This window comes from Heliangelus exortis, chromosome 14 (assembly GCF_036169615.1).
Source record: "Heliangelus exortis chromosome 14, bHelExo1.hap1, whole genome shotgun sequence".
NCBI lineage: Eukaryota > Metazoa > Chordata > Aves > Apodiformes > Trochilidae > Heliangelus > Heliangelus exortis.
In genome coordinates this window covers 3,609,582-3,636,643 of record NC_092435.1, presented here as the reverse complement: position 1 = coordinate 3,636,643, position 27,062 = coordinate 3,609,582, and the positions used below count along the sequence as shown (strand labels likewise).

Sequence of the window (27,062 nt, the reverse complement as noted above, 5' to 3'; positions counted from 1 at the left end):
CTGCCCGGCTCCGGGGGAAGGGTATTGGAGAGGCACAGGAAGTCCGGCAGCCCTGTCATGGCGGGTCTGTGGAGAGGCTCGGCTGGGCCCGGCCCCGGCTTCCAGCGCCTTCATCGGCGGCAGCTTCGTTCTCAAGAAGGGGCTGCTCCGGCTGTGCCGCCGTGGCTGCGCCAGGGCAGGTACCGGCGGCCCTGGGCCGGGGAGGGCAGCACAGGGAGCTCGGGCTAACGGGGTGCGGGGGCGGGCAGAGCACCCCTGAGCATCCCTCACCTCCAGCCCCTCACCCTCAGCCCCTCACCCCCAGCCCCTCACTGCCAGCCCCTCACCTCCAGCCCCTCACCTCCAGCCCCTCACTGCCAGCCCCTCACCTCCAGCCCCTCACTGCCAGCCCCTCACCTCCAGCCCCTCACCGCCGCCTCTGGCTCCTGGGCAGACAGCCAGCGGCTCTCACTGCAGCTGCTCCCCGGGAGACGCGATTCCCGGACACTTCAGTCCGGCCAGCACTGCATAATGGCTGTCTCCCTCCTTCCTTGCGGGCCTTTTTGTCTAAAAGTAGACTTTTTCCTCAGGCATAGTCAGCCATTCCCTACAGAGGGAGACTGAACAGGCTTGACTGGAACAGTTACCCACCTGTCCTTCATTTCACCTTGCTGAAGGTTATATCTGCCAGTTATATCTGTCACTGCTGCTGCTGTGCTCTGATAAAGCTCTTCAGTTCTTTCCCCAAGAATTCCTTGTATTTGCTGTGTGTGTCCTGGTGAGCTCCCTTCTGCTTCTCTTTGTGTCTGGACCCTGTTATGGACAGAGCAATATCCTGGTTTATATTTTGGTCTGCTCTGCCACTGGCTCACTTTCTGTGTCCTGTGTCAAAGGCTTAGGGATTGCCCTGAAAGAATTGTTTTCTGGGAAGCCAGTCCTGAAAGGACCACTGGGCTGGGTGCTCCTGATGTGCCTGGTCATCTGCACCAGTGTCCAGATCACCCATCTGAACAAATCCTTGGACATCTTCAACACACCTGCCTTTCACACCCATCTGCTGTGTGCTGCTCCCCACAGCACTCACAGCTCTGCTCTCTTTAAGGAGTGGCAACACATGGTGCTGGACAGTGTCACTGGTACCATCAGTGGCTTCCTCACCATGGTGTCTGGGATCTTCCTCCTGCAAGGCTTCAGGGACTTCAATCCTGACCTCCTGCCCCTCTTCCTGCAGCAGGGCAGGGCAGACCTCATGGGGGACACCAGACATCATGTCACACCAACCTCTTCTGCCCTCAGAGGACAAAGGCTCCCAAGAGTGAAGAGGAAGGTGAAAGTATGTAAAGAAGCCCCTGAAGTACTTGTTTTTTGCTCCCACTGCTGAGCTGCAAGGTTGAACATGCTGCCTCAGCTGCTGCTACCTCCTGCTGCTCCAGCAGGCATTGGCAGGTACCTCTGACCTGCCCCAGGCACTATGGGTGTCAGGAGGCTGCAGCTACAGGCAGGAGCCCTGGGAACTATCCCATTTCTGGGATCCAGTGCCTGTCTACCAGTCTTTTACATCTGCCCTTGTCAAGACACAGGCTTTGGTTACAAAGAGGCTCACAAGACTAAAACAGTGCTAACTTCCTGAATAGAAAGACCATGCATCTGGGGAGTCCTCACAGCATTAAAAAAAAAAAACAAAACATTTAGATCAACAGTTACAAAATTATCTTACATAGATCACGCTGAGAGAAGATGGATGTCTGGCTTCAAAGATGACATACCTAATATTAATTAAGAAAATATTAATTAAAAATTTCCTCTGTCAAGTACTGGTTTTGCTCACTCTGCTAGACTTTATTTACAGATTCACATCAAAGTACAGAATACAGCCAAAACTGGAAAATTTCAGTGGTGCTGCTATATGCTGCTGAGGCTTTTATGAAGGGTCTGACTTCACAAATCTGCTGTGCAGGCTGAAGGACCTGCTTACTGTGTCTTTAATAGAACTGATTTGTTCAGTTACCCAGCAGCTAGTAATAGATTGTAGTGATAAAGGGGCAGAGAGAACTGTGCAGATAACTCAGAGAAACTCAAGACAGGGACAGGAGAGGGAATCCCTGTGGGAAGAGGAATGATGTAAGAAACCTTAGCTGTTGAGGCAAGTTTCTGAAAGGTAACAGACAGCTGTGTCCTCACTTACATGGGTTTGTATCTGCACAGCTCTGTTTAACACATCCTGAATTTCTTCCTAGGAAGGCTGCTGGCTCCAAGGGACTGGTGTTAGGCTCTCACACACCCTGTCCAGCAAACCATGGTGTGAGCAGAACTGCTTTACTAGGTTCCTGTATAGAGCTCCAAGCAATGGTCAGCAGCTCTCTCCAGGCTTCCCAGAGCCATGCTGTATGCAAACACTGCTGAAATGCTGTGCTGCAGCTCTAGAGGATCAATAATTTGATGTTTTTCCCGTTATATGTTCCTCTTTGTGTCCTGAGTACCAAGGTCCAGAAGACAGCCAGAGGCCTCCTTTAAATGAAGCTATAAACTAGGTGCCTACTTATTTCCTGCATTTAAATTAACTAAATGAACTACTCCTTTACACGTCAGCAGGAACTATTAACCCTCTGGGGAAGAGGAGGAAAGGCCACAGCCTCTCCCAGAAACAAGTCTGATTCATGGGACCAAATTAACTGAGCAACATATTAAGATTTCAGAGCTGACCTTATAGACAGAAGACAGTTATGCCCCCCCTCTATACAAATTTTACAATAAACATGATCACTGGGAAGGAATGGGAGTGATAAGGCCAGATTTTCAATTCTCAGTGGTCCTCTACCTGAACAAAGGAGAATTTAATGGTAAAAATTGACCCAGTTAATATTTATTACGTTGCCCAGGGGAAAACAGTTAACAGAGCAAGTCAGTATTGACAGAGTTGTGCTGCAGTTTAAAAATTTGACACTTGGCCACATAAATGATTTACCTATGGAAGCCTGAAAATATTTTCCAGTAGTGACACTGCCCAGTATGATCACTGTGCCCAACGTGCTCTTCTTAGGAATGACACCTGTACTGGACTGCACAGCAGTGGTACCTGCAGGGTTTGTGAGCATCTCTCCAGGAGGGTCCATTTTGTGCAGCACCACTTAAGGCAGCAGTTGCAGGCTGGCCTCACCCTCAGACAAGGTTCAGAGCAGCAGCTGGAGCACCCCCTGATGTAAGCATCACCACCCCTCTGTTCAGCTGAGCAGATGCATTATTCTAAACACTCAGAGTAGCACCAACAACATCCCTGGAGTCCCAGCACAAAGACAGCTGCCGGTCTGCGGGGCTGGGAGCAGCACATCACACCGAGAAGTAGTGACCCCGTGCCTCTGTCGTGGACTCTCATCTGGCTGCAACTTCCCCAACACTGGCATGACTGGCATTTAATTAAATTCTAAATCCCAGATCTGATCCTGGCTCATTTGGGGCAGCAGAGTGACCAGAAGCCAGCACGGCAGAGGGTCCAGCCTTGCGGGGGGGCTGTCCGGTGTCCCCCCGGGGCACGGGCCCTGCTCAGTCGGACAGGCTCTCTGAGAAGGCTGACTTGGACTTCTGTGTCTGCTCCAGCCGGTTCAGGATGAACTGGCTGGTGTCGATGAAGCGCTCCACGCAGTTCACGAAGCACGTCTCGGCCCGGCTGTCCAGCTTCGGACCCGGCTTGTCCATGCACTTCTCCTGCACACAGCGGGGGACGCGTTGGTCGGGGGGCTCTGCGGCCTGACTGCCCCCCAGAAGCAGGGCCGTGCCTCCAGCCCTCGGGCACACCGGTGTAAGCCCCCCGGAAACCTTACACTCCTGGGGGCATCCAGCGTCCATCCCCGCCTCGGGCCCCCTCTCCGAGAGCCTCCGCTCCGGGTCACCGCGGCTGGGACGGCTCCCACGGAGGCTCCATTTTGTCCCCACCCCCCTCCTCCCCTTGGGAGCAAGAGTCAACGCTGCGTCCCTGCCCGCCTGTCGTCCCCCCCCCAGCCCCGTAACACGCTTTCCCCGACCCTCCTCGCCCCTCCTCCTGCCGCCCCGGTCACCGGAGCCGCCTGCCCCGCCAGCCCCGGCTGCCTCTCGCACGCCGCCCGTACCCAGCAGAGCTCAGTCATCTGGTGCACCAGCTGCTGGAACCGCTGTTTCTGCGTTTCCACCTCGATGAAACGCTGGAGCTGGGGGTCGGCGCCGCCCAGCCCGGTGGCGGACGGCGCGTCCATCCCGGTACCGCTCTTACCGGCACCGCCGCGCCGCGACCTTCACGTGCCGCGCCGCGCGTGTATCCGGCCCCGCACGCGCCTGCGCCGGCACCGCCCCTTCCGCGCGCACCGCGCATGCCCGCGCACCCACCCACCCACCCACCCACCGTGGGTTCCGGAGGCTGCGGCTGTGTCTGTGCCATCCGTTTATTGTACACAAACACTGCGGGGCCCGGCGGGGCTGCCCGCACCGGGGCTGCCCGCGGCTGAGCGTCAGCCACTTCTGTCCCCGGCTGTGACAGGCGCTGCAGAGGCGGCCCTGAGCGTCCCTCAGTTCCCTACTTGCCGGCGGTCAGGGGTCAGTGTCGTGTCCATGCCAGCGGTACCGTCCGGTGACACAGGTCCATCCCGGCGGGCCGTGGGTCAGTAATACCGGCCACCGATACCGGGCCAGGTGTCAGCGGGCTAGACCGGCACAACCCGGGGTCAAGGCTCGTTATCTGCGATGTCCAGGATGCTCCCCAGCAGCGCGGTGAACGTGGGGCGCTCCTCAGCTTTCTGCCGTGTGAGAGGAGCCCTGCTGGAGCCTGCTGCCTGCCCTACCTCTCCACACACCCCGGAGGAGCCACAGAACCGTGTCAGTTTCCCCAGGGCAGCTCGGGGTGATCCGCAAGGCTGAGAGCAACTCACCTCACGCCAGCAGCTGTACATGATGGTGTAGATCTGCTCCGAGGCCAGCTGGGGCCGGTAGAGACGCAAACCTTGGATAACGTGCTCTGTTGTCTCGCTGTTGCTGAACCTCTCATAAGGCATCTTTCCCAGAGAGTAAACTTCCCACATCAGAACTCCTGTTACAGGAAAAATCAGGGGCAGTTCATAGCACAGGACTGCATGTGCCTGAAGCTGGCTTGCAGAGGGGTTCACTGTTGTTGGGACACCCTCTCCTGATTTCTGAGTCATTAATGCCACTCTTACCAAAAGCCCAAACATCAGACTTGCTGCTGAACTTGCTGTACAGAAGCACTTCAGGGGGTGACCACCGCACTGGAAACTTTGACCCCATGGAGCTTGTATACTCATCATCTAGAACATACCTGCAGCAGACACATGGATCAGGGTGCCAGTCCTGGATTTCAGATTTCACTCCTCCATGCAACTGACATAGCCCAAAAGGAAATGAAAACTCTTAAGAGTGACCAGAGGTTGCACTTCACAGTACAAGTGGGTTTCAACAGTCAGAAATGTCCCTTCGCAAAAAGTATATGTTAGTCAAAATTGGGGAAGGGATAGGGTAAAACAGAAGCATAGCAAAGAGCAGATGTGGAGAGAAAGCTGCAGCCAGGATACTACAGGTGGAAAAAAGAATCAGTGAGAGGGGGGAAGAGACAGGGGAAATAAGAAAGGGATAGTGGAAAGGAGAGAGACAGAAGGTAGATGAGAGAGAGAGAGCTCTCAAGTAGAGAGCCAGATGCATGAAGTGGGAAAGACAGAAGATGGAGGAAAAGCAGAGCTGGAGCATAGAGGGGAGAAAGACTAAAGCAGAAGAGACTAAAGGAGGAAATGAGGGATTGAGACAGGAAGGTAACACAGATGTATGTATGTATGTAGCAGACCTGGAAAGGCCAAAATCTGACACTTTCACAATTCCTTGGTCATTCACCAAACAGTTGCGAGCAGCCTGTGAAGGGAAAGATGAAGACAGTCACTCCTACCTGCTTCTACCTCTCTCACCTCCTTGTACCACCTGGAACTTCATCTTGCCCCCACCAAATTAACACTGCCTCACTTTGTCCTACAGATTCACCTGGACTGGGGCAAACTATGAAGTGTTTAGCAAAGACAGCCAGAGAAGCCTCCAGGCATCCTGTTTATCTACAGAGGACTGACGTCCATAACAGGATTTTGCCTGGACAAAGCAGCACCAGGAGGAGATCAGTATGGCACCTCACAGGACTGCAAGCTGGAAAACCCAGCCCAAGGCCTGACAAACTGAAGTTGCAGAATTTCCTGGGGGTTCGGAGGTCCCTTTTCATTTGTCAGGCAGTGATGCTGCCTGTGCTGCCTGACACAAAGCCTGCCCCAGCCACAGATACATTTGTCATCCCCTGGAAAACTACCTAGTCTTCGCCTTTTCTGCAATCTCTAACTCACAGCAGGGCAATAACTTTAGAGCATCCTGCCTATGCTCAGGTGGGCAAGGAGGCTTAGAGGGATGTCCTGCAGACTGTGCTGCAGAGCTGCCTCTCTTCATGTTGATGAACTAGCTGGACCATGTCTAGGACATGCTGTGGCTGTTGCTGAGCTGGAGATTTGTCCTTCAGCCTCAGCTCTACCAAGTCTCGGTGCAGGAACTGCTTGGATTCCAGGTATTCCATAGCTTCACAGACATCCTTGCACATCCTCAGCAGCTCAGCAGGCTGGAACCGCCGCCAGGTTTCCCTCAGGAAGTTCAGGAGGCAGCCATTGGACATGTACTCGGTGATGATGAAGATGGGACGCTGCTTGGTGCAGACACCATAGAGCTGCACAAGCTTCTCATGAGACAGGTTCCTGTGTTGGAGACAAAAAGAGCAGTTCTGAGCATATAGAAGGCCAAGGAGCAAAAAAACCATCTGTGACTAAAGAGTGTCTGGGAAGGGAAAGTGCTCCTGGTCCAGACAATGGTGGAAAAGCTCACCAGGGAATCAGCACAAAGACTGTAGGTTCTCAGATGCATTTTGCAGTGTGAAGCTGCCCAAGACTCTCCCTCCACACCACTCAGATGTGCAGCCATTGTGACAAGGCATGTCCAGCACTGACCTGCAGGCTGCTCACCACTTACATCATGACTTTGGCTTCATCAATAAAGTCATCTTCTGACATGGAGCCCTCCCTGATCATCTTGACAGCAACACTGTACTGGCCTCTCCATTTCCCGTACTTCACCACACCAAACTGCCCCGTCCCCAGTTCCTTCAGGAAGGTTAGATCCTTTGGGTCAATCTCCCACGACCCTAGAGCAGAAATTGTGAGTAAAATGTAGGTGACACCCTGCATGCTGCTTCCAGTCATCTGATCTAGCAAGCCAAATAATAGCTCATGAGCATGTGCTGCCTGAAAAATCATCCCCAAAAGTCCACGAAATCTGATTCCTCCAGGGAATGGGGAGCAAAGTATCTTGTGGTGTGTCTCTTGGTCAGTATTGTCACCAGAGGGCCACTGAGGGTTTGGAAGTGATTCCTGGGAAGGCTGTGAGCCCTATTGCCATGGGACAGACAGGATCCCAGCCCTAGAAATTTACTGCCAGTAAAGACAGGCCCTGAAAGTAGGCAACTGAGAGGTAGCCCAGGCCAGCTTACCATAGCCAAGGCCAGCAGTGCACGGAGCACTTTTCTGGTATTGAGTCACAGGGTACTTCAGTCTGGATATGAGCCCTGAAACACAAGAAGGTAGACTGTCACCCCACACTGACCTGCTGCCTTCCAGCAATGAATACAAGATGAGGTCTTCAGTGCAGGAAGGTAAGGATACTGATATATCAGTAAAAAGACTCACTCTGTCCCCTAACACTGACCAGCAGAGTTGTGCTGATGGTACATGATGAGCTCTGGGATGGTGTTGAACAGGTGCTTTTCTGCCAGGTAGTACTGATTCTGGGGGGTGCAGCATACAACGTAATGGCGGACTGTGCCTTGGGGGTCTCTGGAGAGACAACAGTGGGTTCAGTGTTACGGGGAGAAAAGAGGGTGAGGGGTGCCTGGAGGGGCTCTCTGAGGTAGGAACAAGCTGTTCTCAGATCTGCTTACACAGAGGACTTGGCATAGACAGAGACTGTGTATTTCCCTGTCTTGCTGGTGGAATCCCGGACAATGAAGCCCCCATCCTTACCCTAGAACAGAAAGGGGAGAGGGCACGGGGGTTGTGGAGAGCCATGACTGTAGCAGGCAAGACCTAAGGTGTGTGAAGATCACAACATGGCTGGAGAGGGTGCAATACAGTGGGAAGAGTCCAAGGCCCAGTCCCCACCTGGAGGGCCACCTCCTGGATTGCCAGGAGGAGGTCACGTTGGGGTAGAGATGGTTCCTGGGACCATTAGGGACATTCACCTCCCAGCACAAGCCAGGGCAGGTCCCATGCTGGACACAATGTGACAGCAGCCCGTGGAGAGCTGGTGTGTAGAAAGGACCCAGCGTCAGGAGCCAACACTTACCTCCTGTTTCAGGAGCTGCTCCGCCTGGCTCCGAGTGATATTCTTTGAGTACCACCTGGAACAGTGACACAGCCATCAAGGAGATCACTACAGCCACTGCTGTCCCCATCCTTGTCTGATCCTGGCCCAGCCAGGACAGAGGGATGCTCAGAGGAGGGCAGGGATGGCTGTCACAGGGCCAGAGGCTCTCAAAAAGCGTGCAAGAGGCAGAATGGCCCAGTCAGGCTGGGCTCACAGGCTGCGTAGTTTAACAGAACTGGATGCAAAAGGTCTCTGACCAAGTGCAACTTCCCACATCCCCACCCTTTCTCTTACTCACTCAAAGATCTCCAGGGAATTGCTAGTTTCTGTGACATAGTTGCTGGGGATATATCCTTCCCGCCTGCAGGAGAAAAGGGGCTGGTCACACACTGATGGAGGAGGCTGAGGGAAAAGCAGGTGCCTGTCCCAGAAGGCTTAGTAGAAATGGGCTCAAAAATCTTGGTGCATACTCATCTGGGCTCATGTTTGGGGATGGCCAATATGACAGCCTGCTTCAGTACCCCTTACCCTCCTCATGTGCTATCCCACGTGGGAGCCTGCAGCCAGGCAGACCTCCTGTCCCAGCTGCCCTGATGCTGGGGAGGTGTTTCCCCACTAGTGACTTGGCACTGTTAGGGGTGAGTGCTGTGGGCAGTGGGAGCTCTTACCCATCCTTGTCACGAGCTTTCCACCAGGGGAGGTGGCTTTCTTCCAGAATGAAGTACTCCTTGCCCTTCTGCAGTTGCAGGTCCTGTGCATTCATTGGCAGGTAGTTGTAGAGGGCCACCACCTTTTTCATCTCACTTGCTGTGTTAGGCACTGGTTCAGGGGGCAGGGGCTTCATCACCATCTTCCCCAGAGCAAGGGAGAACATGGGACATGGTGAGGCTGGCAGACACTTTCCCAGGTGAGACCCTCCCCAGGCCTGGCATGGCAGTGGGCTCAGGTCACATCAGTGCAGCATTTGTCTCAGCTCTCACATGGATCTCCACCAGGAGACCAAGCCCCCTTCTCCCCTACCCCCCAAGCACTTTTAATTGCAACATTTCATCCTTGGACACCCACCCTGAAAAAAAGTGTTTTTCATAGAATCATAGAATCATAGAATTAGCCGGGTTGGAAGGGACCTCAGAGATCATCTAGTCCAACCCTTGACCCACTGGAGCAGTTGCTAGACCATGGCACTGAGTGCCACATCCAGTCTTTTTTTAAATGTCTCCAGGGACGGAGAATCTACCACCTCACCGGGCAGTCCATTCCATTGCCTAATCACCCTCTCCGTGAAGAAATTCTTTCTAATATCTAATCTAAACCTCCCCTGGCGCAACTTAAGATTGTGTCCTCTTGTCTTGTTGGAGGTCATCTGTGAAAAGAGTCCAGCTCCCACCTCGCTACATCCTCCTTTCAGGTAGTTGTAGACAGCAATGAGGTCTCCCCTGAGCCTCCTCTTCTTCAGGCTGAACAGCCCCAGCTCTCTCAGCCTCTCCCCATAGGGCCTGTGCTCGAGTCCCTTCACCAGCCTGGTTGCCCTCCTTTGGACTTGTTCCAGGGCCTCTACATCCTTCTTAAACTGAGGGGCCCAGAACTGGACACAGTACTCGAGGTGTGGCCTCACCACTCTATCTTTTGGCTTAACCCATGACTCCCCCACCCTATATGAGGGCTTCTCTCTCTTCCCAGCTCCTTCTGGAGAATCTCATTTGATTTTCTCCAGGCCTTTGGGTTCCATACCCTGGTTCAAGCTCCTCCTCCCTTAGGGCATCATCTTGACATCCCTCTCCACAGCAGACCCCTGGCCTGTACATCTGAGCAATGCCCTGTTTGTATTGGCTTTTCCCAGGTAGACCTTTTCTTAAATATCCTGGAGCAAACCCACAGGCTGATGCTGGCCCCCACCTGGTCCTCCTCAGGAGTTGGGGGAAGAGGCTTCTTCTTCTTGCGATGTGACTGCCCAACTTTTAAACCTTCAGAACAGAAAAGAGACTGAGGTAAGAGCTACCTGGCTTCATACAGTGTTGGTCTCCAGGGCCTGGAGCAAGGGGAGGGTGCCCGTTGTCTTACTGCCATTCCTGCTCTCGAGAATTTGGCAGCCCATGGCATTCTTGGCTGTCTGAGAGCAGCACAGGTACTGGCCATCGATCCAGAAACAGGGGTGATACTTCTGTACCAGGTCACTGTTGTACTGGATCACTGTGGTAGAGGAAGGGAGAGGTGTGTGACATGGGGCTGCATCCCCAGCCCACAGTGGAAAGCTCTCTGCTCCTGGAATGCAGATGATCAGCCTCACTAGATCGTTTCACCCTCTGCTATGTTACTGATACACAGTCACGTGTGGCCCTACTGCTTGGGCTTTCCTCAGCTGATCACTCATGCTGGTGCTGCAGCTATGCAAACCCTGTGCCCCAAAACTCCTGTGCCCCAAAACTCCTAGCTCAGAGAGGGCCTGAGAGCTTCCCTCTCAGATTTGATCAAAGCTTTTCAGCAGCTCTGCAAAGTGGCACGAGCATGCGTGGAGAGACAGGTCCTGCTGTAACCAGCCCTCCTGCCAGCTGAAACAGAATCCCCCGGGCTGCTGATACCCATGGTTTGCAGCTCTTTTGAACCCTGTTTTTTTCAGAAGTGTGGAGGGAGGGCAGTGCTGTGCCTGGCCTGTCAACAGGGAGAGCAGGGCACTGCTACACATCCCTCCCTGCTCAGATTTCCCTTGCTGGTAAAACCACTCCAACCCAGGCAGGTGCTGACTGGCTTCCTTGTACTTCTCCACCTAGAGGGACAACCAACACCACAGCACATTGCTGGCTCACAGTGACACCACAGGGCAGAGAGAGCCCCTTCTCTGGTGGAGCAGGGTAAGGGCATCCTGGAAGCAAAAGGCCACCATTTTGTCTCCCCTTTTCCCTATGAATTTTACACTGGCTTCAGCTGCCACAGCAACTCTCCTCCCATAGCAGGAAAGTGGGGAGAGGGCTGGCTGCCTATCGAGGCAGGGCAGCTGGACTGTCATGAAATATCTGGCTTCATTATCAGCCTACTCTGCTTCCGCCTCGCTTGGGCAAACTTCCCTGTGTCAATCAGAGCAGCTAATCTCGCCTCAACAGCACAAAGCCACTGAAAGATACACAGGCACCAAGAGATACACACAGCAGCTTGAGCAGATTTCATCTGACTGACTGCAAGCACCCCAACCCCCCTGCACAGTGGTGCTGCAGCACACACTCTGCTCAGAGAGAGAGCATCTGCACAGCAAGTGTTAAGTGCTGAGCAAGGCTCAGGGTGGGATGGGACAGATGTCCCTTGGCCCCCAGCAGGCTTCTTATCTGTATTTCTATAGCATGGGGGGAGGTTGCCTTGCATGCCAGTACAGCTGTTTGGTCACATCTGCTGTTTCCTCTTGCACTCAGTAACTTTTGAGCCTGCTTAGGCCAGTTTGGATCAGGGTTGTGAGAGGGCAAAGGAGCTTCAGCCGAGGTGGTTTTGGTGTTGTAGAATTTAGAGGGGGCAATAGGTGAGTGTCTGCTTCTCCCATGCAGGAGCAGCTGATGTCAGCTCAGGGATGTTGGGAGTATGCATGTGGGTCATGGCCTTGTGAGTGTGCTCGCCAAAGGAGTTTCTGATCAGCACTTGCTCTTCCATAGACATGGGATAACATGTCCACGAGACAGAGAGCACCTACAAGCCTGGTGCTCTGGGTCATGCTGCACGCAAAGCCAATCACTTGTGTTTGCTTTCCAAGGGAGCCACAGAGCCCCTGAACTCACCGCTCTGCAACTCATGGATCCAGCGTTTGCGCAGCTCCTCTGTCGGGGAGAAGATGTAGAGGGGCCCCTCGTCATAAACCACCTGCAGGACCACACACTTCAGTGTCCTGGCTGGGGAGGATGATGGGAGCCAAGGCTTGTGGCCACCCAGAGCAGCCAGTGCAGAGCACGAGCTGTGCTGCTGTTTGCTGGCCCCACACAGTGCTCACAGGACCGTGACAGAGATGTTATAAATAAGCCCTCTCCCCCAATACTTTCCACTTCCTTCTCTGACTTTCAAAGTGTCAGGGCCCACACTGGGTGCCAGCAGGGGCAGGCACCTGGGCTGGGGGCTGAGTGAGCAGCCATCAGACTGCACACCTCCAGCATCAGCCAGGCAAGTGGCAGGCCTGTTTCCACCTAAGCAGCCCCATTATATAGAGCTGCCCAACTCCTTGGCACTCACAGTGGCTCAACTGTCTGCCCCAGGCAGCATGGACAGCAGCAGGGTGTTCCCAAGCAGCTGAGTATCACCAGGACAGCCATTCTGTGTTTGGCCCCAGGTCCCTCTGGGGTCCTCCCCCCAGCACCTGCAGCCAGACACAGCAAACCAGCAAAGTGGGTGCAGTGAGGACTCACCTGGAAGGGGAAGGGGAACCGTTCAATGACCAAGATCTGCTCCATGTTGTTGCAATCCTCTCCTTTCCTCTGGAAAAGAGGCAGAGATGGATGCTGGCATCCTGCTGCTCAGCTGCTGGCATCTTCCCTAGGAACCACAGCCTTTGCCATCCCTCTGCCCCCCTGCCCTGCATCAAACTGGACCCATGCTATGGCAGGGGCTGTAGATGCAGAGCCCTCCATGCCAAGCAGGGATGTTGCCCATTCCCACCACCCCAGGACAGGGTAACTCTTGCTACTTGCCCAGCAAGGGGACAAGCAGGAACCTCAGGACCTCCCTCACCAGGACCTGCCGCTCGGGCGGGGGGTTGTTTTCAGGCACCACTGTCTCCACACAAGTGATCTTCTCAATGTCCACTGAACCCTTCTTACTGCCCCGGCGCTGCAAGAAACGAGGTTGGTCTGAGTGATCGTGAAGGTGAAGAGGCAGGGAGACTCAAGCCAAGCACCATCCCTGTCCAACTACTCCTTGGGCTGGGTGTCCTGCTGGCAAGGGACAACTGGTGACCCACGGGCACTGCCACAGCACAGCACCTGTAGCCCTGGGGCTGCAGACTCACCCCCCGCTCAAAGTCATACTCGTAGTAGGACAGCTTGCTCTCTGTCAGCAGGAACAGACGCTTCTTGAAATTGAGGGGAGATGTTTTCTTCTTTTGCTGTGAGCGCTTCAAGAAGATGCTCTCCAGGATGACGCTGGCCATCGTGGTCCCCACAGCCTCCCCTGTGCTGTGCTCAGTGGGTTGCTGTGGGCAAGATAAAGCTGACACGATGCTTGCTCACCCAAAAGCCTGCCCGCTGATCAACCTTCCTTGGGTGCACTCCCCCCGTGCTTGAGGGGCAGCCACAAGGTGCTGGGATCCCCAAGGGATCAGCTGCAGAGCTAAGCTGGAAGGTCAGTGTGGCATATTTGGGATGTGACCTCTTCTGTCTCCTCTCAGATGCCACTCAGGCAGGGCACCAAGCCACGACCCAGCTGGCTTTGGCTCCTGCTGGATGCTGGAGGGGCCCGGGTGTGCAGGCAGCTGAAGAAGCGTGGCCCCAGGGAGGAGCCCACAGGCAGCGTAGCCACCCAGGAGGCTCCCTCCGCCCCTCTAACATCATTTGTTTGTGTTTGTGTGGGAGGTTTCCTCCTGCCACATCGGAGGCACTTTGATCCTGGGACATGCTGACTGCCAGTGCGCCGGGGACTGCAGAGGTAGTCCAGGGTCAGGGGTTGGGCCCTTCACTACCTGGATGGGCAGCCCATCTACAGCCCATGCAGAGATGCCACGAGCTGATCCCACCTGCTCTGCCTCTCTCCAGGGCAAGCCCCAGCCTGAGGGCAGGAGCAGAAGCATCTCCCCACCAACTGGTGGGGCCCAGACCCTCCCAGCACAGATCTACTGCTGTAATCCTGACCCTGTGCCACTGCAGTGGTTATAGCCAGAGTGGGGACAAGCAGGCTTCCCCCCTCTCAGAGTCCCCTCTTCCCTCCCATTGAGGTGCTCCTGTTTCTGGCCTTTTTGGATTGTTTGTGTGGGTTAAAAAAAAACAACAAAACAACCACCACCACCAACAAAATCAAACAGTCAAAAAACAAACAATCAAAAAACCAAAGAAACCACAAAAAAAAAAAAAAAAAAAGAAAAGAAAATTAAAATAGAAGTCATCAGATCCTTCCGATGGCTGATCAAGGACTAGAGAGGAAGAAACTGGGGTCCTTGCTGGGGACAGGGCAGGTGGTCGGGGGGGTCAGTGACCTCAGCATCCACCTGTATCCCCATGCATCAGTTTCTCTGGCTATAAAATGTGTCTGCTGGTCCTGTGTCCCAAGAGCAGGACGACTCCCATTGCCCCCCCAGCACAGACACAAGCTGTGTAGAGCTCCAGTTCATTTCATGTGCAGGGCTTGTTCCCCAGAAGCTTTACCTTGAGTCACAGCAGCTGGGTCACCACCACCAGTGCCACCCTGGGGTGGTGCCACGTCCTCACTGTGTCTGCTGGGACAGTGCTGCCAGAGAGGATGAGTATCTCAGAGGGCTGCTCTGCATGGCACAGTTACCCTGTCACCAGACCAGCATCCCTTTCCTCAGCACTGCTACCTGCCCTACTCTCTCCAGGTTTGTCCTTTGGGGTGATGGGTGCCCCACAAGACTCATTCCTGCAGCCAGCCAATGCTGCTGTGCTGTGACAGCAGAGGTGGCAAGTGGGTGTGTGAAAGTGTGTCCTGTGTGTCACCCCTCAGCTCATGGGACTTCCTACCACTGTCACAGGACAACAAGCTCTGACACCATCACCTTGTGCCACCCGACGCTGTGTGCTGCCATGATCCCAGGGCCACCACCCCACACACAGGTTCTCTGGCCCCTGCCCATGCCCTGCTAAGGAGCTGAACCTCCCTGTCCCACTGGTTGCTGTGGGGGGGGCTGGCATGCTCAGGGCAAGTGGGAAGGGCAACAGCATGTCAGAGAATTACAGACTCTGAAGCCCCCATGTTTTAGATGTAGCCTGGAAGGTGCCAAAATAAAGGGTGGAAAGCTCAGAGGAGGGAATCTCCTGCATGGGAGTAACTTAGGAACAAACCTAGGAACAAACCCGAGCAAGGGACAATCAAGGAGAGGTCAAAGGCACTGTCAGTGCCCCAACTCTCTTCTCTGGAGCACCCCTGACCCTGTGCTCTGCTGCAGCCCCTGGCACCCACAAATCACCCTTGCTTCTGTTCAGCAAGGGTCCCTGGCACCCATACACAACCACACCACCTGCTCCAATGCATCCCTGCAGCCCCTAGCACCCACACATCACCCCACCACCCTGTCCTGCTGCCCACGGAGCTCCGTGGCCGCTGTCCCCACCCGGTGGGTTGCTGCCTGCTCAGAGCTGTCCCGGCTGCAGGGGAAGGCTGAGCTCAGCTCACCCGGGGCTTGGCAGCATGTGGCCGGTGCCTGGCATGGTTCTCTCACCCCCAGCAAGCACCATGGCCCCTGGCCCCACCGTGGAGGTAAGCAGAGAGGGGAGGCCGTGCTCAGACGCTGCATGGAAGCTCCCACCTCCCGCTGCCGTGGGTTCCCCGTGGCAATGTTAATGGCAGCCAGGTCACCACCACCCTCGCACCTCTCTTCGCTCCACACAGTGCCGGGACACGGTTCCCCTGGACCCTCCCTGCCCCGGCGCACTCACCGAGCCCTCCTGCCGCTGCCCCGGCAGCCGCTGTCCCGCAGCCGTGCGGGTCGGGTGGGCTGTGCCGGTGGCGATGCGTGGAGGCAGAGAGGGTCAGCCTGGCAGGGCGGAAGGACAGACCCAGCCAACCCCACCCTTTCTGTTCCCCTTTTTTTTGGTTTCTGACTCAAAAGCAGCAGCTGTGTTTCCTCCTGAAGACAGCCGGGCCTCTTCCATGGGGCCGCCAGGGCTTCGGGCACGGCGCGTCCCGCACGGAGCGGGCAGAGGCCAGGACACGGTGCCCCGTGCGTGGGGCAGGGACGTGGGGTCCGGCTGTGGGAAAGGCGGGGGGCAGCGCCGTGGTGCTGCTGGCGGCTTGCTTCGACTCCCCGCATCCCACACACTCTGCATCCCGCACACCCTCACCTCCCGCACCACCCCCTCTTCGCAGCCCCAACCCCGCAAACCCCGCGCTGGACACCCCCGCCCCGCTTCCCTCCCACCGGGAGGGGGCGCTGCGCCTCCAGTGCCTGACGGGTCCCTCGCCTTCCCTGCTCACCTCTTCTCTATGGTTCCCCGCTGCCACATCCTTCCGGTTCCGGGGTGCCGCTTCTCTTCGGGCCGCAGCCGGCAAGATGGTGGGTGTCGGTGGCAGCGGGATGTGGGCCTGGCTGCATCTGTTGCCATCCGTCCTGCGGGAGGCTCTTTCCGTGCTCCCAAGACGCCCGCCGCTGCTATGGGCGCTTGGCTGGCGGGTAGAAGAGGGGAGGGGGGCGAGACGGAGGCGGTAGGCCCAGGATGGGAGCGCTGGAGGTCCCGAGGGGAGAGGAAGGGCGTCCGGAATGCGCCTGGAAGCGCCGGAGCGAGCCCCACACAGACCCCTTGGAGTGCGGCGTGGTGTGTTTGTAGCTTACTGCGCGGCTCCCGGCTGTGCTGGGCTGACTTTTGTCCTGTTTTTCCAGGTGAACGTCCCGAAAACCCGTCGGACCTACTGCAAGAAGTGTGGCAAGCACCAGCCGCACAAAGTCACCCAGTACAAAAAGGGGAAGGAGTCCCTCTACGCCCAGGGTAGGGACGGCTGCGATCCGGAGACTCTGGGGCACGGCCCGGGGAAAGCTGCGTGGGGCCCGGGTGGACATGGCCCGCGCCAGGGTGTTGGTTGTGGGTCGGGCTCTGGCTGTGGGAGAAGGGAGGGATTGGTTCTCATCGGTCGTGCAGATGCAGCCTGAGGTGCACTGGGGTTTGGTAAGTGCCGATTGTGCTTCTGGCATGTCTTGAGTTGTTGCCTAAACTGCAGCTGTTTCTTCCTGTAGGAAAAAGACGCTATGACAGGAAGCAGAGTGGTTATGGGGGCCAGACAAAGCCCATCTTCCGTAAGAAGGTGAGTGCTGCTTCTGGAGGGAGGACCTGAAGCCTTTTGGCAATTCACGTGCCCAGCTGAAGGGAGACACTCCAGCCTCTTGGCAGCCTTGTGGCTCTTTGCTGAAGCTGCATGGCAACTCTGTGCCACACACAGCTCCCCATCCACTCATTTTCCCACTGCTCCTGTCTCATGTACATGCTGCTTTTTTGCAGGAGTGGCATAGCATGTCTTTGCAGAGCAGATTCTGTATGGACACAGTGCTGTAGGGGAGCAGGATCTTACTGGAAGTCATGTTTTAAATTAGAGCAGTGTTTTCCTCATAACTTGCCAAAGGGGAAGAGTACAGTAAAGGAAAGAGCCTGCTGCTTGTTTTCCTGATGTTCTTGAAGTAGTTTCAATAGTTAATCACTGAAACTTTCTGTCGTGTTGCCCTGTGCATAGTGAGGCTGCCTTCCCTGACACTGAATGATTAAAGGATTTGTTGTTTTTTTTTTTTTTTTTTTCCCATGTGCAACTCCTGTGGTACCACAGAACACGACACAGTTTTCTTGCAGTCTGCTGTTTCCAGGGAAGTTCCTATCACTGAGCCAGTACATGAGAGCTGCTGTGTTAGGCCTTTCCTGAGTCTCAAGGCAGCAGTGCATTCTGCAGCTGCAGAAACTGCTTTTACTGTGTCTTGCACCATCCTTTCTCTCTGTACCTCCTGCCAGGGACTGATATGGGGGTGGGGCAGAACCCAATGGGCTGATTTGTTACAAGTTTCAGTGTGAACTGTTCAGTTACCCTTACAGAGCTGCTTGGCTTGTTGGTGATAAACCCTGGTGTTCTTCTGGAGACGTTTGGGAAGTCTCTCAGCAAGAAATAAAACGAGGGAGCAGTTTCTGCCTGATTTCTGCCAGGAAAATGGGTGTACCTTGCAGAAAATGCTTCTGCAGGCAGGGTCCACAGCACAGCTGTACTGCTCTCACAGTGTATAATGCTACCCTCAGTTCTGTTCCTTCCCTGTCAGCATTACAGGGATGAGTTGCTGACACTTTCACGTGGTGGTTACAGCTCTGTCCAGCTGCTGCAGTAGCCTGGAAGCTTTGAAGACTTCTTTCTGTACTCTTTTAGGTTTCATGTGACTTCTGAGTAGCTGTGGGTCTGCACTGGGCACATAGTGTTGCTCCTTTTGGGAAAGGTGTCAGTCATGCTGCTTCCAGGTGTTTGTGATGAACTTCTGCCAAGCAGCAGTCAGGAGACAAGCTTTTCCTGAGAGCAGGAATTAATCTGGAGATTGTGTTCATTGCTGTGCTCCTTGCCTCTCAGGCTAAGACCACGAAGAAGATTGTGCTGAGGCTGGAGTGTGTGGAGCCCAACTGCAGGTCCAAGAGGATGCTGGCAATTAAGAGGTGCAAACACTTTGAACTGGGAGGAGACAAGAAGAGAAAGGTATGTTTGTACCCTGAGTTTCTGAGAAAGGGCAGTGACAATCAGTGGTTAATAAACCTCCACTTTCTCTTCCTTCTTACAGGGCCAGGTGATCCAGTTCTAAGCTCCATCCTGCTCGTTATGGACCATAATAAAGTATTTGGAAGTGATCTGTTTGGGTTTGTGGTTCTTGTTGGTGGGGTGGGACTCCCAAGTCCATCAGCCCAGCAGGAAGGTGTTGGGAAGCTGCTCAGTCAGCAAACAGAAGGGCTTTTGAAAAAAACCCTCTTAATGGCTGGCATCTCCTTACTGCATTACCAAGAAGTGGTTTAGAATGTATGTAGAGCCTCAGGTCAGGATTTTTTGCACCAGTGGCTTTTCTGTATGAACACTGCACTGGTGCTTTTCTCCAGGTTTGCTTATGAGCTTCCATTGCAATGATCCCAACACAACAGGGACCAGAGAAACCCAAATGGGCCTGACCAGCCCGTGTGTTTGGCTGTGGGCTCTGTTACAGACAGGGAACAGTTGAACTGTCCTGGGGGCCGTGCATGAGCAAAAGCCCTGGAGCAGCACCCAGGTTCAGTGCCACTGTTCTTATCTGAGGGTGCATCACCTGTGCTGCTGGTGCTGGTGACTGTGCTGCAGCTCAGCTGCCACCTGTCTGCAGTGGCTGTTACAGTCACTTGGGGACAGGAGAGGGACAGCTTCATGCCAGCTGCAGGCTGTGACACAGAGTGCTGGTGTTACAGCCCTCAGCTTCCCTGTCTGACTGCTGCTGGCACCTCCTCTTCATTAAAGAGGAAGCCAGAGCAAACCCTGATGTTTCAAATGAGGAATTCTGGGCAGTGCAGAGAGCAAGGTGCATTACAGGACAGCCTCCCCTGAGCTCTGATGGGATCATCCACGTCAGGCAGCAGTGTGATGCCTGAGTATGAAGCCCACAGCTGCTGGGAGCACACAGGTACTCCTAAAAGTTACTTTTCTTGTGGTGGTTGAGCTGGAAGATGGAGAAATGCCTCTTTAGATCTTCACAGGGATTAAATGCTCCGTTACTGAACAGTAACACAACTTGTATTTTTGCTTAGTACTGGCTGGTGTGAATGGCATTTCCAAACTCCTGCTGCTTGAGGTGTTCACAGCAGCTGCCTTGGCCATTGTGAGATGGACTGTCTGACTCCAGAGAGTCAGCTTTACTGAGAGCTGTTCGTAGTAATTATGACAAATTTCATAAGAACTTGGTGAGTGGGACAAACTTGCCTGTTTTCTAAAACCTGATTTAATTTCCAATACCATGTTGTACAGTAACTAAGAGCTTAGCATTTTAAGGGAAATTTTAATCACAGTGCTTAAGAACAAATATCTGGATTATTATAGAAGAGAAGATGCACATGATGGTTGTGTGATTAAGTATCAGTCTCCTGTCTCAGAGGAATCCTGTATTATGCAACCTAAATCCAGTGCTGTTTAATATTTTCATAAATGGTCTGGATGATGGGATCAAGTATCCTGTTCAAGGTCGCTGATACCAATCTGAGCAGGAAAGGGAGCACCTTGCAGGAAGATCTGTGTAGGCTGGAAGAGTGGGCCACCAAGAACCATATGGAGTTCAACAAGGACAAATGCAGGATCTTGCACCTGGGGAAACATAATTCAGGAGTGCAGCACAGACTGAGGAGCAGCTGTTATGAAAAGGGACCTGGTGGGTCAGTATGAGGGAAAAATGTGCTGCTGTGGCAAAGTGAACACGAAGTGGGGTCACCACCAGCAGAGACAAAGCTGTTATCCCACTCTTCAGCCTTGTCAGGCCAAACCTGGAATACTGTGTATGGTTTTGTTCCCTGCTACACAAAAAAACATGTGGAGAGGGTCCAGAGAAGGGCCACAAAGATAAACGGGGGCCCAGGAAGCCTCCAGGACAAGGAAGGGCTGAGTTTGGTTTGCTGAGCCTTTAGAAGAGGCTTAGGGGAGACCTCATTGCTATGTTCCAGTAGTTGGTGGGTGACTATGAAAATGGAAACTTTGTACAAGGAGTCCTAAGAAAAACTACTGAGGTACAAATTACTCCTGGGGAGATTTCAATTGATCATGAAGAAATTATTCACTGGGGAAGTGGGGAACTCCCTAACACTGGACACTTTATAAAGATTTATCTGGACAGGGTGCTGGGCCATCTTCTCTAGACTGTGCTTGTGCTATGAAAGTTTGGACCAGAGGTCTCTTCCAACCTGGTATTTTGGTTCTAATAGTGCCAGCAGTGGGAAGCAAACATGCAGGTATTTCTGGGAGGCACTGAGGAACAGGAACCCAGTGACCTCATTAAGTTAGAAAGGGAACTGGCACCTAAAGGGAAGTGATGACAACCACTGGTAAGAGGAAGACTCCTGTGGTAAGGAGAAACCCTGAGAAGTTCAATCCTAAGGCATAACAATCACATTTACACTAAGCAGGCAACTGTCAAGAAAGCAGTTGCTAAGAGATGCAGTGAGTTAGGCCAGTCCCTGAGTTGTTAGAAGGTAGATGTCCCCACTCAGATATTGTTTGGTTTCTTCAGGGAATAAAGCAGCTTTGGTTTCGGTCTGTGTCCCCCAGTCTGGCAGAGCAAGGGAGCCAGGGTGTTTCCTTATTGTCCCTGAAATGCTCTAAGATGCTGGATATAGGCTTTGCATTTATTTGACTGGTAGTGGCAGTGGGCATTAACAGGAGTTACAGCCCCTCAGTTAGGTGAGATGCCAGAGAAAGGGTAAACAGAAGAGAAGCAGCACCCCTTTCTCTGTTACCTCTTGGTGATGGAATAATGGGTATTACTTGTCACATTTGGCTGAAGGCTCAGTCTGAGTCCACTGAACGCCTGAGGAGAGAACAAAGTCACCCTGATTGAAAGGAGAAAGGCTTCTTAAGGAAATAGAGTCTGAGTCTTACTGAAAGATTCTCATTGTGCCTTCTATACTGCCACTACTTTCAGCAGCACGGTGCCTGTTGGGTTCACCTCCACACTCAGAGATGAGACCCAGCTGTAAACTCCCCAGTCCCTGCTGGCTGGTAGGACCTGCTGGATGGAACATGCTGGGTTGCAGGCAAGCCCATTGCCAAGGAAGGTGAGGGAGAAGGTGAAGTTCTGAGGTCCCCCAATCTCCTGCTGGTTCAGCACTGCCACAGCGTAGGCTCGGCCAGACAGGGGCCGCTCCCACAGCTCAAAGTTCTTGTCCTGTCAAGGAGAAAATAAAACTCAGGGTTTGTGTTACGGAAGGCAGAACTGACAGTCAGTTTGTCTGTCTGCTTAAGCAGACTTCAGGAACAAGTGGGCTCACTGGGCTCCTGTTCCCAAACCCTCAGCACCCCTCTATGCCCTATGTCCCCACAGTCCCATTTTCTGGGCTGTCTGCCTGTGTCCCACACCACCAGGCTCTGCCCTGCCATACCTTGGTGATTCGGTATCCCTGCTTGCCCAGCAGATCCTGGTTGATGGCAATCACTTCTTTGTTCTGGAGCAGCCACTTGGCTTCAGGACTTATGTGCCGCAGGTCATTGGACATGAAGAGGGGAGCTGCCATAATAGCCCACATTGCCATCTGAGTCACTGCCTGGTCCCAGCTCAGCCCAAAGTTTCCAATCACCAGCTGTGGCAAGAAAACAAATAAGGCCTGGTAACCCTGCCAGCTGAGAAGAAATTGTGACACCATCCTGTCCCTGTAAAAGACAGGATGCTGAGGGTGGGGCCCCTATAGGGATTGGTTAGATAGACTGAGCACCAGCAGCAGGACCAGCTGGTTTGGAAAGGCAAGGGATGACTAGTGGGGCAATTTAGGATGACCCACTGGTGGAGGTAAAGAAGGATCCTTAGCTGGCTTCAATAGACAGAAACAGTGCTTCCTCAGTAGTGTCTGTAGCTGTAGCTCTCTTTCCCTTTCCAGCCAGGGACCCCCTCATCAAGTTCCTGATCCTAGGGACTCCACAGAGCCCTTTTGCTTAATATTTCTATCCTGATTCTCTCCCTCCCCATCCTTCTCAGCCTATTGCCAAGGAAAGGATTTTTTTGATGGTGCTGCACAGGTGGTTGGTGTTGCTCTACTTGCCATGTCAGGATCATTCCAGCCCCCTGGCCCAGCTATCTTCACAATGCTCTCCTGGTGAAGTGCTGTCCAGTCCAAGATACTCTTGATGCTGCTCCAGGAATCATAGACATCAAAAAAGTTCCTCCAGTAATTGCAGTACTCTTTGATCTCTGTGTAATTGGGCTGTCAAAACAATTAATGTGATTAGCCAGAGAGCCTGGCTGTAAGAGAACAAGGCTGCATACAACACTAGACTGTAGCAGGGATAACCTGGGGGACAACTAAGATAAAACCTTTTGTCACCAGCTATCTGAATGACCTAGTGCATGTTGCTTCCCTAGGATGCCTTGTGCCCAGTGATTCCACTCTGCCTTGCTCTAGACGAGGCTATTGCTTCCTTTGGGAGAATCACTGTGGCCACCTAGCTCTGTTAAAAAATTCTTTTGAGGGCTATTTGACTGAAGGTGATATGGGGCCCTAGTAGTAAACAGTAAACTGTGACATCCCAGAAATTACTGCCATTTCTTGGGCTTACTTCCTTCAGTGACTAATGCCATTTAACTCTCAGGGGGAGGGAATGTCAGCATTCCATCCTGTGGCACAGGAAGCCAGCTATGGGTGGAGAGAAACATGTTGGTCATGGACCCTGGCTGGCAGACATCTGTCAGTAAATGATACGGAGAATTCCTATTAAATAGGCTGCCCTAAAATCTCTCTTCTGGTCCCTAGAGGCTACTGTGAGGCTAAGTCTGCAGCACTCTGTGTCCAGGAGGAGCAACACCTATCTATCCACTAGTTATGTGCTGCACTGGTAGTGTTTTGTTGCTTCCTTGGAGACAGAAAGCAGATGGGTGTTTCTTTGGCATGCTTCAGGTGGGCTGTGCCTTCATGCTGCAGGATCCTGCTGAATTCTCTGCAGCAGAGTAATGACTTGCCTCAAGTATACTTACACAGTCTAGAGGAAGGAGTCCTTTCCTCCAATAAACAGTCTTGTTCTCTGTCAGACCAGAGAGCAGCAGATCTCTCAGGAGGCTGTTTTGCAGTCTTAATGCTTTTCTGTTCTTCCCACTTTCAGCCCCAGGGTAAGCCTTGAGAAACACTCCTTACCTGCTGCACAGGCCTTAAGTAGAATGGCCATTCACAGGAGTACACAATGCTCCTTCCAGTTTTGTTCAGGGCCAGAGACATGTGTCTGTAACCTAAAGGAAGAGAACAGAGACATTACACAACCTCCTTGGTCAAACAAAGGTATTAATCCAATGTCTCACATTCAGGCTTCAGTGCAACTCTTGCAAAGTCAAGGCTGAACACATTACTGTGGCTGAAACACCACAGCAAGGACAAAGGTGCTTATAGTCTGCCACCAGTCTCCAGCCTCCCAAGGACAGCTGAGCTTCTTCACAGCTTTGCCACAGGTCATGAGCAGGTTCATTTATTGCTGTGGGACTGCTGATCTCTTTGTACACACAGCCATGGGAAGAGGCTGTGGTTCTGCTGTGTGGAATTTTTTCCTCTAGATACCTGGGAAATACAAGCTGGTATTTATCAGGCTGCTGGGTACAGCTTTGATGGGTTGCAAGAATATGTTCTTAAGAGGCATTTGCGCCATATAGACTAGGCAGGAATGCAAAAGCAGTAGATTTTTCCTGTCCTTGTCTCCAGACAGCCCTGTTATGTCCCTTTTAAACAGCAGAGAGGGAACAAAAAGGTTGATCTCTCCCCTGGAACTGTTTTAATACAATGGTGTTGTATCTGGGTTACACATACAAGAGCTTTTAGCTCCACTGTCACTTAGGGTGCTGAGCTGTGCTCCTGGTTGTGGAAGCTGGCATATATCCCACCAGCTGGCTTAGATGGCATTGTGACTTGGGCAGGTTCTCCCTGGCAGGCAGAGCCCAGACTACATACAGGATTCTTGCTGCCAAACACCATAGTGCTCACTGTGCCAGCAGCAAGAGGAGAAAACTACCTTCAAAGTTGCATCTTTCTTCCCACAACTCTGCTCCTGTGGTACTTGGTTTGCTTGTGCTTGCCGAGGGTCTGCAGCCAAGCCCCCTGGGCTACTGAGAATTCAGCTGCTGACTTGCCAACCTGTATGAAAATAACTTCCAAACTGGGACTTACACTGGCATGCTACAAAATAAAAACCCTTGTAGGATTTTCATGCCAGAATTTGCTTAGGGTTTTTTTTTTTTTTCTATTAAAAGAAACAGAAAAAAAAAAAAAAGAAAAAAAAGAGAAAAGCCTGTTTTACAGCTGACACAATCTGTTCTGGGTTCAAACTGATTGACATGGCCCCACCAAAGCAATTAAGGGTGCGAAATGCTTTAAGGTCTCCAGTAAAGGCATTGCAGAAGAGAGCCAAGAGAGTGCACACTAACTCTTTCCATGCTGGACATGACATCTCATGCTGAAGTAGTGAGAAAGCTGTTTTTTCAAGCTGTGTGCACCAGTGGAAGCTCCAGGAGGTTGAACAGGTAAAAACTCTTGGGACAGCAACACCCACTACTTTAGTGAGTCTCGTACCTGCTTTGGTAAGCAAACCCCTTAAATGAGCTCAAGGGAAAACAATTCCCTGGAGCCCACCCTGGGCCCAGAATTGCTGCTGCCTGCACAATATTCTCACCCCATGGCACTGTGCTGCCTTGAGTCTATACACACCTTCTGCCAGCAGCTCCAGCGTGCCAGAGTTGCAGCCATCAAACTTCAGCAGGTCCACACCCCAGGAGGCAAACGTTTGGGCATCCACATCATAGTGGTTGTAACTGCCAGGGAAGCCAGCACAAGTCTTGGTCCCGACATCACTGTAGATTCCCAGCTTCAGCCCCTTGGAGTGGACCTGTGCTTGCAAAAAGAAAAAGAAATGGGGATGGGGCAGCAAAAACCCCTACTCTGGCAGTCAGGGCCTTCGCATAGCAGCAACCTGACCCTTCCCTTCCCTCTCCTGCCCTGCTCGGGTCCCCACCTGTCTGTCACCACTGCCCCGCACCGCGCCTGGTGGCACTCACATAATCGGCCAGCTTGCGGATCCCGCTGGGGAACCGTTTTGGGTCAGCTTGGAGCCTGCCGTGTTCATCCCGCGTTGGGGCCATCCAACAGTCATCGATGCAGACGAACTCGTAGCCCGCGTCCCTCCAGCCCTCAGCAGCCATCACGTCGGCCATCTCCACGAAGAGCCGCTCGCTGGGCACCGGGAGGCAGCACGACCAGGAAACAAAGCAGACAACGCAGCCGCCTCATTTCTAGCACCGACACGGCAAGCCCTAGGGCCCCTTCCCCCCAGCCCCAACCCTAGACCGGGCCCCGGGGCACTCCCGGCCGCCGCCGCTGCCGGTACCTGACGCATCGTCGCGGTTCGGCGGCGCAGTCGGTGGTGCAGAGGAATCGCTCCCAGTGCAGCCAGCCCATCGGCGGGCTCCGCGCCAGCCCGTTGTCCAGCGCCACTCCCGCCGACAGCGCCGCCGCCGCCAGGGCCCATCCCAGTAACCGGGGCGCACCCGCTGCCATGGCCACCGCCGAGCAGCCGCGACCCTGAGCTGCCCGACAGCGTAACCCCGGTACCGGTGCCGGTACCGCCCCTCCGGCCACCCCGGGGAGCGGGCGGCACCAAGGGGGCTGCTCACGTGCCCGGAAGAGCGGGCGGGGGCGGGGCCTGTCCGGGCAGGGTCTCTCGTGGTACGGTTCGCCCCGTGTCCGCTGGGGGACGTCGGGGCCGGTCCGGTTAAGTTCCTGTCTCAAAACCTGTGAGCAGCTCCTCAGAGAGCGCTCTGACACCTTCCTCCTCAAAGTGCCTTATTCCCCCCGTTTTCTTTCTTCTGTCACCACTCGTTCTAAACCTGCCTGGATTCCTTCACCCGCCTGAGCCACACCACTGCGCTCATCTTCCTCAGTTTGCCCCTTACCTTGAGCACTACTGCTCTTTGTCACGGCTTGTCCAGCACTGATGAAGGAGACATTTGGTGTTAAAACATTTCTCTAGCCAGCATCTTGCAGCTTGCCTGTCCTGGCTCTGCGGGGCAATGGGTGTTTGGTACCTTGGCAGTGCTGTGGAGCTGGCAGGGTCTCCACTACGAGTTTGGTGTGATTTATGGTGCTGTAGGTTGGGAAAGAAGTGAAGAGAAATGGGGTCTATACAGAGCCTGGCTTTTGCAGGGATCCAAGGATCAGAGTGAGGCCCAGGGCTGGACCAGCACTGGCAAGACTTACACGTAGTGTGGGAAATGGCCAAACTGCTGCTATTCTGCCTTCTTGTGGGGATCCCTGAAGAGCTGGATCCAGCCTGTCTCTGCC

The 27,062-nt window shown here is 53.7% G+C and overlaps 5 protein-coding genes across 9 annotated transcripts; 2 read left to right on the top strand and 3 right to left on the bottom strand.

Moving 5' to 3' along the window:
* Positions 1-57: 57 nt before the first annotated feature.
* Positions 58-1,793, top strand: LOC139802757 (magnesium transporter NIPA2-like). Its single transcript, XM_071758227.1, is given in 4 exon segments — positions 58-179; positions 389-491; positions 623-1,224; positions 1,226-1,793. Coding segments are annotated over 4 exon segments (900 nt in total). The 3' UTR covers positions 1,299-1,793.
* A 1-nt stretch (position 1,794) lies between these two features.
* TIMM8A (translocase of inner mitochondrial membrane 8A) lies at positions 1,795-4,292 on the bottom strand. The gene is made up of 2 exons (XM_071757410.1): positions 4,083-4,292; positions 1,795-3,681 (listed from the first exon to the last, which is right to left on the bottom strand). The coding sequence occupies exons 1-2, from the start codon at positions 4,203-4,205 to the stop codon at positions 3,520-3,522; spliced, it is 285 nt and encodes a 94-aa protein (XP_071613511.1). The 5' UTR covers positions 4,206-4,292; the 3' UTR covers positions 1,795-3,519.
* Positions 4,293-4,373: 81 nt separating this feature from the next.
* Positions 4,374-16,376, bottom strand: BTK (Bruton tyrosine kinase). Of its 4 annotated transcripts, XM_071758293.1 has the most exons (19): positions 15,966-16,376; positions 13,370-13,552; positions 13,093-13,191; positions 12,771-12,839; positions 12,153-12,234; positions 10,456-10,584; positions 10,291-10,358; positions 9,063-9,244; positions 8,693-8,755; positions 8,374-8,428; positions 7,970-8,052; positions 7,738-7,865; positions 7,523-7,597; positions 7,006-7,177; positions 6,518-6,734; positions 5,798-5,862; positions 5,160-5,278; positions 4,875-5,032; positions 4,374-4,742 (listed from the first exon to the last, which is right to left on the bottom strand). In XM_071758293.1, the coding sequence occupies exons 2-19, from the start codon at positions 13,508-13,510 to the stop codon at positions 4,671-4,673; spliced, it is 1,977 nt and encodes a 658-aa protein (XP_071614394.1). In that variant the 5' UTR covers positions 13,511-13,552; positions 15,966-16,376; the 3' UTR covers positions 4,374-4,670. The 4 variants fall into 4 exon arrangements, with proteins under 4 accessions (XP_071614394.1, XP_071614392.1, XP_071614390.1 ...); XM_071758291.1 differs by lacking the exons at positions 4,374-4,742; positions 4,875-5,032; positions 5,160-5,278 and adding an exon at positions 14,718-14,799 and having other exon boundaries at positions 5,286-5,862; XM_071758289.1 differs by lacking the exons at positions 4,374-4,742; positions 4,875-5,032; positions 5,160-5,278 and having other exon boundaries at positions 5,286-5,862.
* A 125-nt stretch (positions 16,377-16,501) lies between these two features.
* Positions 16,502-18,887, top strand: RPL36A (ribosomal protein L36a). 2 transcript variants are annotated; one of them, XM_071758296.1, is made up of 5 exons: positions 16,502-16,582; positions 16,907-17,012; positions 17,258-17,325; positions 18,616-18,738; positions 18,821-18,887. In XM_071758296.1, the coding sequence occupies exons 1-5, from the start codon at positions 16,580-16,582 to the stop codon at positions 18,839-18,841; spliced, it is 321 nt and encodes a 106-aa protein (XP_071614397.1). In that variant the 5' UTR covers positions 16,502-16,579; the 3' UTR covers positions 18,842-18,887. The 2 variants fall into 2 exon arrangements, with proteins under 2 accessions (XP_071614397.1, XP_071614396.1); XM_071758295.1 differs by lacking the exon at positions 16,502-16,582 and adding an exon at positions 16,589-16,699.
* Positions 18,888-19,973: 1,086 nt separating this feature from the next.
* On the bottom strand, positions 19,974-26,429 carry GLA (galactosidase alpha). Its single transcript, XM_071758294.1, has 7 exons — positions 26,110-26,429; positions 25,781-25,955; positions 25,434-25,611; positions 23,880-23,971; positions 22,794-22,955; positions 22,140-22,337; positions 19,974-21,925 (listed from the first exon to the last, which is right to left on the bottom strand). Exons 1-7 carry the CDS (start codon positions 26,277-26,279, stop codon positions 21,662-21,664), a joined length of 1,239 nt encoding a protein of 412 aa, XP_071614395.1. The 5' UTR covers positions 26,280-26,429; the 3' UTR covers positions 19,974-21,661.
* Positions 26,430-27,062: the final 633 nt, after the last annotated feature.